The sequence below is a fragment of the Schistocerca piceifrons genome, chromosome 4 (genome assembly GCF_021461385.2).
Source record: "Schistocerca piceifrons isolate TAMUIC-IGC-003096 chromosome 4, iqSchPice1.1, whole genome shotgun sequence".
Taxonomy (NCBI): Eukaryota; Metazoa; Arthropoda; class Insecta; order Orthoptera; family Acrididae; genus Schistocerca; species Schistocerca piceifrons.
The window spans coordinates 763,396,940-763,411,076 of NC_060141.1; the positions used below are offsets into that span (position 1 = coordinate 763,396,940).

General features: G+C 48.2%; 1 protein-coding gene across 1 annotated transcript in view; it reads left to right on the plus strand.

Annotated features, from left to right (window-relative positions):
* Positions 1 to 14,137, plus strand: part of LOC124796433 (1-phosphatidylinositol 4,5-bisphosphate phosphodiesterase gamma-1) — a 248,485-nt gene that overhangs the window by 163,628 nt on the left and 70,720 nt on the right. The window contains exons 16-17 of the mRNA XM_047260620.1: positions 1,535 to 1,756; positions 6,645 to 6,848. Coding sequence (XP_047116576.1) covers positions 1,535 to 1,756; positions 6,645 to 6,848 — 426 coding nt within the window. The remainder of the gene's footprint in view (positions 1 to 1,534; positions 1,757 to 6,644; positions 6,849 to 14,137) is intronic.

Genomic DNA, 14,137 nt, shown 5'->3' on the forward strand with positions numbered 1-14,137 from the left:
GTCTTTCTGCTGGGTACCAGGGCTGATGGGTATTGCGAGGATTGGAAGGGCAGACACAGCAGTCAAGAAGGCATGTTGTGATCATCAGTTATTTCAGTGTGCCATTCCCCTGTACCCTTTCAGCTAACTGTTGAGTTAGTCACGTGTTGATGGGAAGACAAATGGCTGGACATGACAGATAATAAGCTGCATCTTGTAAAGACCACTACGCTGTCGTGGCATACCTCCTTCCGGTCCTAGAGATAGGTTGAGGTCCTCTTCATTCGTCTTCACATAGGCTATATAGTCCTCTGATGCACGGCTTTTTCTCTGGCGAGAGGACCGTTCAATATGTGGTGCTTGCAGCGTACAGATCACTGTTTGCCACATTTTACTAGACTGTGTTTTATTTTTGGGGGAGAGGGCAGCAGCAGATTTTCCAGTAGACCTGCCCTCTTATTTTAAGTGATGTTCAAACAGATGCGAGGCTTTTAAGGTTTTGTGATTTGTCCAACCTGTTTCTGAAAATTTTAGCAAGATGTTCTTAATATTAACAGGATTACTGACTCTCATGTTTTATGTAAGTCCTCAGCCAGTTATGTTTCCCTGTGCCTTTCTTTCAGCTCTCCTATGAATCACTTGTAAAAATTTCAGTTGAACTTATTTCCAGCTTTAGTCAGGTTTCAGTACCTATAACAATTTGAACTTCAATGCTTTCTGTTAGCGGTTGGAGCTCTGATTCTTTTCCAACACACCTACAACAGTTTATGACTACTACAATTTTCCTAGGTCACAGCCCATCCAGAAACTAATGTTTTAAATACAATGCAAACCTGGTAACAAACAATTTTTTTGGCCAACTACTGCCAGGAAAACTGACTATATCATTGCAATAAGAGAAAAGGTTGTGACACCGAGACTACAGGGTATTCATAATATATGAACTGTGACATTTACAAAAGGAGCAAAAAACTTGTGGTAATTAAAAGGTGTAATAAATTGAGACAGTTTCCTAGGTTTCAAAGATCTAAATTATAGATACATCCTTTCAGTGAGATGCAGTGTTCATTTGAACTGCTAAACTATTTTGTTTCAACAACAATAACAAAAAGCTTTTTATTGTACAAAAGGAAGTCACTTATAATAAAGAAGCAGGGATTTCAATATACGGAAGAGACAACACAGTTTACGTATGATAAAGGAGTTTATTATGAATTTCTAAAAGGAGGCAATGATTTTTTTGTATGGTATTTAATGATGTATGCTTCGTACTGAAAGTAAACAGTTTTAATTGTAATAAAGAAATATCATATGATATTCAAAAACCTCAGGTGGAATTCAAATGATGGTATGAGTATAACAACCAGTCAGAGGGGGAGAGAGAGAGAGAGAGAGAGAGAGAGAGAGAGAGAGAGAGAGAGAGAGAGAGAGAGAGAGTTCGGAGGGGTTGTGGGGTTGTCTTTCCTCATACTATTTTTTTTAACCTAATAAAGTAAGTAATTTCTTTAATTTTCCCATTTGTGTTAAAAGATAATTATTTTTTGTGTCTTTACAGTCTTCAGATTCACTACTCCTTGGCAGTCTTCAGAAGGGCAGCCTTGATGTGATGGGTGCTATTGTTGAAGTGCATCGAAACGACCGCCCAGGACTGGAATGGGTACTACGTATACAAAATCCAAACATGTGCTCAGTATTTGAAGTAGCTGTACCTAGGATAGAACTTGCTGTTGAATGGAGGAATGCCATTAAGGAAGTGGCACAAAATGCCAGTGTACGGGTATGTATTTGTTGAAAGATTTTAGTTTTGTTTACCAAAAAAATAAATCCATGTTCAACTGTGGGAAATTAGTAATTTCTTTTCAGTGACATTGTAGCACGTTAGACTATATCAGAACTAAATATTTTTTTCTTAATTTCATTATTCTATAAGAAATACAGAAAACATAAAAAAATATATAAGCAGCACTTGAATTCCAAAAACTAGTTGAGACTGATGTGCATAACATGTACTTATTAACCACAAAGTGTATATTGAAAGAACACTTTCCTGATAAAGATTATTATTATTATTATTATTTTTATATTTATTTTAAGGCTTCAATTACATCAAATATTTCGTTGCAGACCTTCAGTTACCTTAATATTTTTCTATTATTTTATTTAGAAACTCCAGTAATGTGACAGTAGTTCCATAGGTGACTGAAATTGGTCACTTTCATAGGTAAGAATCACCATGATTTGGATGCTGTCATGTTACATATGTAACAAGAAGCCAATTCTGCACTAGACTCCATAGTCATAGCATTATTGAACAAGTCGTGGAAGATGGGGGAGGAGTGGGAAGGGGTGGGAGGGAGGGGTGGGGGGAGGTTGATGTGGCAGGACAGTGCAGTGTAGTGCTGCTCAATGTGTTGTTTTTGTTGGCCTACATTAGGCTTCCTCTATGCCACCTCCAGCATATTACTTGTAGTAGGCAAGGCAGAGGAAAAAAAAGATTACACAAGGTTCATTCAATAAAAAAATTGGAATTTTTGTAAAGAATCCATTATAAAAATAGAATAAAGCACTTGTTTATTTTTCAGCGTAATCCCCTGCGAGTTGCAGGCACTTATGCCAGTGATGGACAAGCTTTTCAATTCCACCTGCAAAGAATTCTTGGGTGTGTGCATAACCAGTTATGCATCAGTGCTTGGATTTTGTTATCGTCTGTGAACCTTGAGCCAGTAGAAGATTATTTAGAGTGTTAAAAAGTGATAATTTAAAGGTGTCAGACCCAGGCAATCTGAGAGGGGTGATGCAGCAGCAGACAAACTTCAGGTCTCTCTGCATACATCCAAGCACCTTTCTTTCATTTCTGATATCAGATGTTTTGTAACCCAACTCGCACACACTTTCTTGAATATGGTGGTCTGATCCAACCCTAATGTTCATTGTTGCTGAAATATCACTCAAAATAATGCCCATTTTCCTGTATCAACTCTTGCAAGGTCATTCTCCATGGTGACACAGACAGAACGTCCTGTATACGGGGAATCATCAGCACAAGTTACACCGTGTTTGAACTACTGTGTGCCAACATGTGTTAGACTCAAACAAGCTTCCACCATATTGCACAGCAATCTGACAGTTAATTTTGACCGGTTTCAATCCTTTGGATAACCTAAATCTAGTGACACTCCACTGCTCCACAACGGCGCAAACCTGCAAGAATGCTGCTGCCATCTTGTTTCACTGATTCCCAGCATCCCATTTGTGAGACAAGTATTCCTATCCCATCAGATAATACTTCTAGGGCACCACCAAAAAATAACAAAGAAGCCCAAACATTATTGAAGTTTCATATTTTTTGTGCAACTTTTCCTGTTATTTATTGAATCGATGTTGTCTAGACAGAAAAAGAGAGGGAAGTGCATCCACACAGTTAAACATCAGAATATCAGCAGTAATGTTGGTGACCGTATTGGGTATGATTTCATTCATTGTTCCTGACACACTGTTGAAGCCACTGCATAAAATTATCGTTTTCAAAATCTAACATCACCACCATCACAGGCATGATTTATTGACAAATGTAATGTTCTCAAGTCCTCTATTTGTGTATTTTTTTGCTCCATATATCTTAGATTTTAAATAACCCCATAAGAAAGACGAATCGGGTAAAAATTGGAACCATACAATACCATAGGTTTAATGTACTTGGGGTGAGGGGACTCTGAGTTTCTGTAAAGCCATTGATAGTTTTACTTTGTGCAGCAACTTCACAGTTTATTGAAACTATATCCTGCCTTATTTGTTAAAGATTGACAGAGTGTTATGTCACATTAAAAGATACTGTGCAGAAATAAAGATTGCACCATTGACTTAGTCTTTGATACCAACCTTTGGTGTACAACATTATTTTGTATCATCAAGATTGTGAATAAATTGTTACTGATGCTGTTAATATCCTTATAGTTCTCCTTACACACGCACAAAATTCAAGCTTTCGCAACCAACGGTTTGCTTCGTCAGGAAAGAGGGAAGGAGAGGGAAAGACAAAAGGATGTGGGTATTAAGGGAGAGGGTAAGGAGTCATTCCAATCCCGGGAGTGGAAAGACTTACCTTAGGGGGAAAAAGGACAGGTATACACTCGTGCGCGTGCACACACACACACATCCATCCGCACGTATACAGACACAAGCAGACATTTGTAAAGGCAAAGAGTTTGGGCAGAAATGTCAGTCAGGGCGGAAGTACAGAGGCAAAGATGTTGTTGAATGACAGATGAGGTTATGAGCGGCAGCAACTTGAAATTAGCGGCGGTTGAGGGCCTGGTGGGTAACGCGAGAGAGGATATACTGAAGGGCAAGTTCCCATCTCCGGAGTTCTGACAGGTTGGTGTAAGTGGGAAGTATCTTGATAACCCGGACAGTGTAACACTGTGCCAAGATGTGCTGGCCATGCACCAAGGCGTGTTTAGCCACAGGGTGATACTCATTACCAACAAACACTGTCTACCTGTGTCCATTCATGCGAATGGACAGTTTGTTGCTGGTCATTCCCACATGGAAAGCTTCACAGTGTAGGCAGGTCAGTAGATAAGTCACGTGGGTGCTTTCTCATGTGGCTCTGCCTTTGATCGTGTACACCTTCCGGGTTACAGGACTGGAGTAGGTGGTGGTGGGAGGGTGCATGGGGACAGGTTTTACACCGGGGGCGGTTACAAGGGTAGGAGCCAGAGGGTAGGGAAGGTGGTTTGGGGATTTCATAGGGATGAACTAAGAGGTTACGAAGGTTAGGTGGACGGCGGAAAGACACTCTTGGTGGAGTGGGGAGGATTTCACGAAGGATGGATCTCATTTTAGGGCAGGAAGTCGCATCCCTGCTGGAGAGCCACATTCAGAGTCTGATCCAGTCCCAGAAAGTATCCTGTCCCAAGTGGGGCACTCTTGGGGTTCTTCTGTGTGAGGTTCTGGGTTTGAGGGGATGAGGAAGTGGCTCTGGTAATTTGCTTCTGTATCAGGTCGAGAGGATAGTTGCGGCATGCGAAAGCTGTTTTCAGGTTGTTGGTGTAATGGTTCAGGGATTCCGGACTGGAGCAGATTCGTTTGCCACGAAGACCTAGGCTGTAAGGAAGGGACCGTTTGATGTGGAATGGGTGGCAGCTATCATAATGGAGGTACTGTTGCTAGTTGGTGGGTTTGATGTGGACGGATGTGTGAAGCTGGCCATTGGACAGATGGAGGTCAATGTCAAGGAAAGTGGCATGGGACTTGGAGTAGGACCAGGTGAATCTGATGGAACAAAGGAGTTGAGATTGGAGAGGAAATTCTGGAGTTCTTCTTCACTGTGAGTCCAAGATCATGAAGATGTCATCAATAAATCTGTTATCAAACTTTGGGTTGGCAGGCCTGGGTAACCAAGAAGGCTTCCTCTAAGCGATCCATAAATAGGTTGGCGTACGAGGGGGCCATCCTGGTACCCATGGCTGTTCCCTTTAATTGTTGGTATGTCTGGCCTTCGAAAGTGAAGAAGTTGTGAGTCAGGATGAAGCTGGCTAAGGTAATGAGGAAAGAGGTTTTAGGTAGGGTGGCAGGTGATCGGTGTGAAAGGAAGTGCTCCATCGCAGCGAGGCCCTGGACGTGCGGAATATTTGTGTGTAAGGAAGTGGCATCAATGGTTACAAGGATGGTTTCTGGGGGTAACAGATTGGTTAAGGACTCCAGGTGTTTGAGAAAGTGGTTGGTGTCTTTGATGAAGGATGGGAGACTGCATGTAATGGGTTGAAGGTGTTGATCTACGTAGGCAGAGATACGTTCTGTGGGGGCTTGGTAACCAGCTACAATGGGGCGGCCAGGATGATTGGGTTTGTGAATTTTAGGAAGAAGGTAGGGGTGCGGGGTGTCGGTGGGGGCAGGAGGTTGATGGAGTCAGGTGAAAGGTTTTGTAGGGGGCCTAAAGTTCTGAGGATTCCTTGAAGCTCCACCTGGGCATCAGGAATGGGATTACCTTGGCAAACTTTGTATGTGGTGTTGTCTGAAAGCTGAGGCAGTCCCTCAGCCACATACTCCCAACGATCAAGTACCACGGTCGTGGGGACCCTTGTCCGCTGGAAGAATGACGATGGATCGGTCAGCCTTCAGATCACAGATAGCCTGGGCTTCAGCAATGGTGATGTTGGGAGTAGGATTAAGATTTTTTAAGAAGGATTGAGAGGCAAGGCTGGAAGTGAGAAATTCCTGGAAGGTTAGGAGCGGGTGATTTTGAAGAAGAGGAGGTGGGTCCCGCTGTGACGGAGGACAGAACTGTTCCAGGCAGGGGTTCAATTTGGATAGTGTTTTGGGGAGTTGGATCATTAGGAGTAGGATTAGGATTATTTTTCTTCATGGCAAACTGATATTTCCAGCAGAGAGTACGAGTGTAGGGCAGTAAATCTTTGACAAGGGCTGTTTGGTTGAAAACTATGTGATTTGTATTTTCCATACATCATGCATATCTCTGCCTTTACTGCAGCATTAATTCCAGTTTTTCTCTCCTGATGAACAAAGTCACATTTGACACCAAATATATTTTAGATCCCATTAGTTCAGCTCACTTTAATTCTCTGGTTTATATTTTAAGACTTATATTTGTTTTGTAGGATTTGACAAACTAAGCTCAGTAAAATATTTCATATTTTATTCAGGAAAATCAACATAAGGAAATGGAGAAGCAACTAAGAATAGCCAAAGAAATGTCTGACTTGATAGTTTATTGTCGGTCTGTAGCGTTTAACATGGAAAAATTCAGGAGAGGCTTCAATCATTGTGAAATGTCATCATTTCCTGAAACTAAAGCTGAAAAACTGATATGTCAGCAAGAGACAAAATTCTTCTTGAAATATCATCAGGTACTGTGTACATATATTCCACTTATTTTTGACAGTATTATGAAAACGATAGTCGCTACTCACCATACAGTGGAGATGCACATCAAATAATGTTATTATTTTTAGTTTATCAACATTTTATAGCCCTGAAATTACACAACAGATCCAACTCCTATTTCTGGGAACGTAGTAAAAGAACAAAATTATATAGTTTTTTTTTTTTTTTTTTAATTTATTCTCTTTTTCAAATACACCACCCAAAATCACAGCCTGTATTTCTGGTAAGTAAATGAAATGTTCCACATAATATGATAAAACAGTTATGTAACTATGAGGTCTCTCTCTCTCTCTCTCTCTCTCTCTCTCTCTCTCTCTCTCTGCTAGAATTTCATGGTCCACTATCTAGATACTATGATGGACTGTACATTCCATTAATAAGACTCGGTGAGCAATCTTAGTTTTAAAATTACCATAATATACAATCACAATTTGTATATACATACAATGTGTTTTGCATGTACAGTAACAACTTTAAAAACAACAGCATTGTTACTAATATATTCCCTATTTTGTTACTACTGGTCCTAAAAAATATAAAGTGTAGAAAATTAAAGAAATTTAATTCAAAAACTGTAAGAAAAAAGAATAGATAATAAGAACAGATATGTCATGTTACATCAAAGCCACCAGAGATTTCAGCAGTGGAGTTTATATCCCACAGCTAGTTACACACATTCTAAGTGTGTTCCCATTTCCATGCAGGGGTAGGTCAGGCTCTGAAGATCCTACAGGCCAGTTGTTAGTTTTGACTGAGGAATATTATATGACTTCATGAAGTTACAATTGTATTTTATATTGAAGATGTCCCACAGCTACTGTAATAATAACTATAATATTAATATTAATCTATAATATTATTAATCTATAATATTAATCTAGCGTTAGTAGTTGTCTAAGTGTGTGTGTGTGTGTGTGTGTGTGTGTGTGTGTGTGTGTGTGTGGTGTGTTGGCTGAGATGTGAGCACCTAATGATGGGAATATGAACTCCACACATGTAATGTTACTGTCACGGAACGTTTAACATCTGCAGCTTTACACCCCCACTTAACTACCTCTCGCCTCACACTCAATGCTGGGAGTGCATGCCATCCTAGGAAGTCTGCATGACCATCTTTCCTTATATTTTACTTGCTGCCTATTGGAGACTTTGTTCCCCAGGATGTTAATTGTACACAACTTTTGCAAGTCTCTTTCAGATCAGGTACAGATGGAATGTTTTAAATAATACACACTGGAAGAAAATTTGTCATGGATTTCCTTCATCTCTTCATTCACAGACATATCTGCCCGAACTGGAGTCATTCAAGATGAATGGAATAAGTCCTGTCCATGTCATGTCAAAAGATATGGTGTTTGGGAAGAGACTGTTAACCAATCAGCCCTTATCAGTTGCCCCATTGACTATGCCAGATATCCATCCCAAGGATTTTTAATTAGAGTTTGTGATCAAACACTGATTATCTTAGTCGTATTGTAGGTTTCCTTTCCTTAACCAGTATGCAGACACTGTATCTAAATATGGTAATGGTAAGTTCTTCCCGAATTTAAATAATTTAGGAATAGCATGTTAAATAAGAGAAAGATAACCACTCACCTGTAGGACACTGGTGTGAGACCCATAAGCTCCTGTTAACAGGAAACAGTATTCACACTACCTTTCATGCGTTTGCTCCTTTTCTAGCAACCACACAGACATTCAAACACACCGTCCTGTGGCGAGACTGATTTTCGGGTATCTATTATTGAGAGCAGTTTCCTGGGCTGTGGGTTGATGAGAGGTGGGGAGAGGGTAGGGAAGGGCACACGAGGCAAGGGAAGTGTAGCAGGATAGTACGAGCCAGGCCTTTAGACAGATGATTCAGCAGCTATATATTGAGACTAAAGAAGTTAAAGTGGTAGGCATATAGTGAGAGGGAGGAGGTGTAAGAAAGGGAGGGGGAAAAGAAGAGGAATGTGGAGATGAAGAGGGTGACAGTGAGAGGTGCAGAAAAAGGGGGATGAGAGAGAGAGAGAGAGAGAGAGAGAGAGAGAGAGAGAGAGAGAGAGAGAGAGAGAGAGAGAGAGAGGGGGGGGGGATGAGAGCCCACATGGGGTGTGGGTGGGGATAGGGAGAAGTGGTGGGAGAATACAGTACATGATCTGGATGGGAAAAGAATAGTGTGGACAGGCAGCAGAGGGAAAAGGTAAGGCAAGGTAGAGGTAAACAAGATAGCAGACGATTCATTGATGATATTTTCATGATTTGGACTCGTGGCAAGGTCAGTCTTGCTCTTTCCTCCATAACCTCAACGCATACTCCCTAGTCCACTTCACCTGGGTCTTCTTAACTCAACAAGCCACCTTCCTAGATGTCAGTGTCCACCTCTCAGATCACTCAATAAATATGTCTTCATGTTGTTCACATCAAGTTCACTAATCACCAACCACAATCAATACCTCCACTTTGACAGCTGCCACCCATTGCATGTCAGGGAGTCTCTTCTTTACAGCCTCACCACCTGTGGTCACCTCACCTACAGTGGGAAACAGGAGTTCTCAAAATATACCAATAACTTAGCCAGAACCTTTATTGATACAGTATCCTATCCAGCTCGTCCATAAACAGATCTCCCGTGCCCTCTCCTCCTGTGAAACTAGTAAACCTGTTAAACAGCGACCAACCACCTCTCCTCTAAACACCTATTATCACTCTGGCCATGAAAAGCTCAACCACGTCCTTCACCAGGACTTACCTTTCTTCATGTTCTGAGTTGAGGGATATCCTGCCCAAAACCCTACTGGCATCACACAATGTAGTGTTCGGTCACCAACTCAGCCTACAGAATATCTTTGTCCATCCATATTCCAATCCTGCTCCAAATCCTGCACATCACAGGTGCAAGACCTGTCCTATACATCCATGCACCCACCCTCCCTCCCACCCGCCTGCCTACTTACCACCTCCTACTGCAGTCCAGTCACAGCCATTTCTCGCCCAATAAAAGGCAGGGCTATATATCAGCTTTGCTGCAATTACTGCACAGCATTCTATTTGGGAATGACAAGTAACCAACTGTCTACTCACATGCAGAGCCACAACCAAACTATGGCAAACCACAAGCTTGACAGTCTAGATGCTGAACACCACAACACGGATGTCTTCAGCAGCTGCTTCACTTCATGGACCATTTGGATACTCCCTTCCAGCACTAGTTTCACCAAACTGTGCAGGTGGGAATGGTCTCTTCAGGATATCCTGTGCTCTTGCGGTACCCCTGGCCTAATTCTCAGCTAAGTTGTTCCCACTACTTCACTTTGGAGTTTTCCTTCTTTCTTCTCTCCCTAACAGTCCTTCTCCATCTAAATTGTGTAATGCTTTCTCCCCCTCCCACCCCCTTGCAGTCATACCTCACTCTCCCTCCCATCTCCTCCTCTCCCATCATCCCCTCTCCTCCTCTCCCATCATCCCCTCTCCTCCTCTCCCATCATCCCCTCTCCTCCTCTCCCATCATCCCCTCTCCTCCTCTCCCCTCGTCCCCTCTCCTCCTCTCCCCTCGTCCCCTCTCCTCCTCTCCCCTCGTCCCCTCTCCTCCTCTCCCCTCGTCCCCTCTCCTCCTCTCCCGTCGTCCCCTCTCCTCCTCTCCCGTCGTCCCCTCTCCTCCTCTCCCGTCGTCCCCTCTCCTCCTCTCCCGTCGTCCCCTCTCCTCCTCTCCCGTCGTCCCCTCTCCTCCTCTCCCGTCGTCCCCTCTCCTCCTCTCCCGTCGTCCCCTCTCCTCCTCTCCCGTCGTCCCCTCTCCTCCTCTCCCGTCGTCCCCTCTCCTCCTCTCCCGTCGTCCCCTCTCCTCCTCTCCCGTCGTCCCCTCTCCACCTCTCCCGTCGTCCCCTCTCCACCTCTCCCGTCGTCCCCTCTCCACCTCTCCCGTCGTCCCCTCTCCACCTCTCCCGTCGTCCCCTCTCCACCTCTCCCGTCGTCCCCTCTCCACCTCTCCCGTCGTCCCCTCTCCACCTCTCCCGTCGTCCCCTCTCCACCTCTCCCGTCGTCCCCTCTCCACCTCTCCCGTCGTCCCCTCTCCACCTCTCCCGTCGTCCCCTCTCCACCTCTCCCGTCGTCCCCTCTCCACCTCTCCCGTCGTCCCCTCTCCCCCTCTCCCCCTCTCCCATCATCCCCTCTCCCCCTCTCCCATCATCCCCTCTCCCCCTCTCCCATCATCCCACTCCACCCCTCCCACATCCCCTCCCCCACTCCCCATCACCCCTCACCCCCACTACCCCTCACCCACACCCCTCTCCCCACCCCACATCCCCACACCCCACTCCCATCATCCCCTCTCCCATCACCCCCTCTCCCCACACCCCCTCTCCCCTCACCCCACACCCCCACACCCCACCTCCCACACCCCACCCCCCCCACACCCCACACCCCCTCACCCCTCTCCCATCATCCCCCTCCCCACACCCCTCTCCCACATCCCCACTCCCCCTCTCCCCATCACCCCACTCCCCCCTCACACCCATCATCCCCCACTCCCACACCCATCACCCCCTCTCCCCATCATCCCCTCACCTCCCCCTCTCCCATCATCCCCTCTCTCCCATCATCCCTCTCTCCCATCATCCCCTCTCCCATCATCCCCTCTCCCCACATCCCCACACCCCATCACCCCTCTCCCACACCCCTCTCCCCCACCCCCTCTCCCACATCCCCACACTCCCACACCCCACACCCCCATCCCCTCTCCCCATCACCCCTCTCCCATCATCCCCTCTCTCCCATCATCCCCCCCCATCATCCCCTCTCTCCCATCATCCCCTCTCCCACCCATCATCCCCCTCTCCCACATCATCCCCTCTCTCCCATCATCCCCTCTCTCCCATCATCCCCTCTCTCCCATCAACCCCTCTCTCCCATCATCCCCTCTCTCCCATCATCCCCTCTCTCCCATCATCCCCTCTCTCCCATCATCCCCTCTCTCCCATCATCCCCTCTCTCCCATCATCCCCTCTCTCCCATCATCCCCTCTCTCCCATCATCCCCTCTCTCCCATCATCCCACACCCCTCCTCCCCATCATCCCCTCTCTCCCATCATCCCCTCTCCCCATCATCCTCTCTCTCCCATCATCCCCTCTCTCCCATCATCCCCTCTCTCCCATCATCCCCTCTCTCCCATCATCCCCTCTCTCCCATCATCCCCTCTCTCCCATCATCCCCTCTCCCATCATCCCCTCTCTCCCATCACCCCCTCTCTCCCATCACCCCCTCTCTCCCATCACCCCCTCTCTCCCATCACCCCTCTCTCCCATCATCCCCTCTCTCCCATCATCCCCTCTCTCCCATCACCCCCTCTCTCCCATCACCCCCTCTCTCCCATCACCCCCTCTCCCCATCACCCCCTCTCTCCCATCACCCCCTCTCTCCCATCACCCCCTCTCTCCCATCACCCCCTCTCTCCCATCACCCCCTCTCTCCCATCACCCCCTCTCTCCCATCACCCCCTCTCTCCCATCACCCCCTCTCCCATCACCCCCTCTCCCATCACCCCCTCTCCCATCACCCCCTCTCCCATCACCCCCTCTCCCATCACCCCCTCTCCCATCACCCCCTCTCCCCCTCTCCCCCTCTCCCCCTCTCCCCCTCTCCCCCTCTCCCCCTCTCCCCCTCTCCCCCTCTCCCCCTCTCCCCCTCTCCCCCTCTCCCCCTCTCCCCCTCTCCCCCTCTCCCCCTCTCCCCCTCTCCCCCTCTCCCCCTCTCCCCCTCTCCCCATCATCCCCTCTCCCCCTCTCCCATCATCCCCTCTCCCCCTCTCCCATCATCCCCTCTCCCCCTCTCCCCTCTCCCCCTCTCCCCCTCTCCCATCATCCCCTCTCCCCCTCTCCCATCATCCCCTCTCCCCCTCTCCCCCTCTCCCATCATCCCCTCTCCCCCTCTCCCCCTCTCCCATCATCCCCTCTCCCCCTCTCCCCCTCTCCCATCATCCCCTCTCCCCCTCTCCCCCTCTCCCATCATCCCCTCTCCCCCTCTCCCCCTCTCCCATCATCCCCTCTCCCCCTCTCCCCCTCTCCCATCATCCCCTCTCCCCCTCTCCCCCTCTCCCATCATCCCCTCTCCCCCTCTCCCCCTCTCCCATCATCCCCTCTCCCCCTCTCCCCCTCTCCCATCATCCCCTCTCTCCCTCTCCCCCTCTCCCATCATCCCCTCTCTCCCTCTCCCCCTCTCCCATCATCCCCTCTCTCTCTCCCCCATCATCCCCTCTCTCCCATCATCCCCTCTCTCCCATCATCCCCTCTCCCATCATCCCCCTCCCATCATCCCCTCTCCCATCATCCCCTCTCCCATCATCCCCTCTCCCCCTCTCCCATCATCCCCTCTCCCCCTCTCCCATCATCCCCTCTCCCCCTCTCCCATCATCCCCTCTCCCCCTCTCCCATCATCCCCTCTCCCCCTCTCCCATCATCCCCTCTCCCCCTCTCCCATCATCCCCTCTCCCCCTCTCCCATCATCCCCTCTCCCCCTCTCCCATCATCCCCTCTCCCCCTCTCCCATCATCCCCTCTCCCCCCTCTCCCATCATCCCCTCTCCCCCTCTCCCATCATCCCCTCTCCCCCTCTCCCATCATCCCCTCTCCCCCTCTCCCATCATCCCCTCTCCCCCTCTCCCATCATCCCCTCTCCCCCTCTCCCATCATCCCCTCTCCCCCTCTCCCATCATCCCCTCTCCCCCTCTCCCATCATCCCCTCTCCCCCTCTCCCCTCTCCCCCCTCTCCCATCATCCCCTCTCCCCCTCTCCCCCTCTCCCATCATCCCCTCTCCCCCTCTCCCCCTCTCCCATCATCCCCTCTCCCCCTCTCCCCCTCTCCCATCATCCCCTCTCCCATCATCCCCTCTCCCATCATCCCCTCTCCCATCATCCCCTCTCCCATCATCCCCTCTCCCCCTCTCCCCCTCTCCCATCATCCCCTCTCCCCCTCTCCCCCTCTCCCATCGTCCCCCTCTCCCCCTCTCCCATCGTCCCCTCTCCCCCCTCTCCCATCGTCCCATCTCCCCCCTCTCCCATCGTCCCATCTCCCCCCTCTCCCATCGTCCCATCTCCCCCCTCTCCCAGCGTCCCATCTCCCCCCTCTCCCAGCGTCCCATCTCCCCCCTCTCCCAGCGTCCCATCTCCCCCCTCTCCCAGCGTCCCATCTCCCCCCTCTCCCATCTCCCCCCTCTCCCATCTCCCCCCTCTCCCATCTCCCCCCATCTACATCTACATCTACATTGATACTCCGCAAG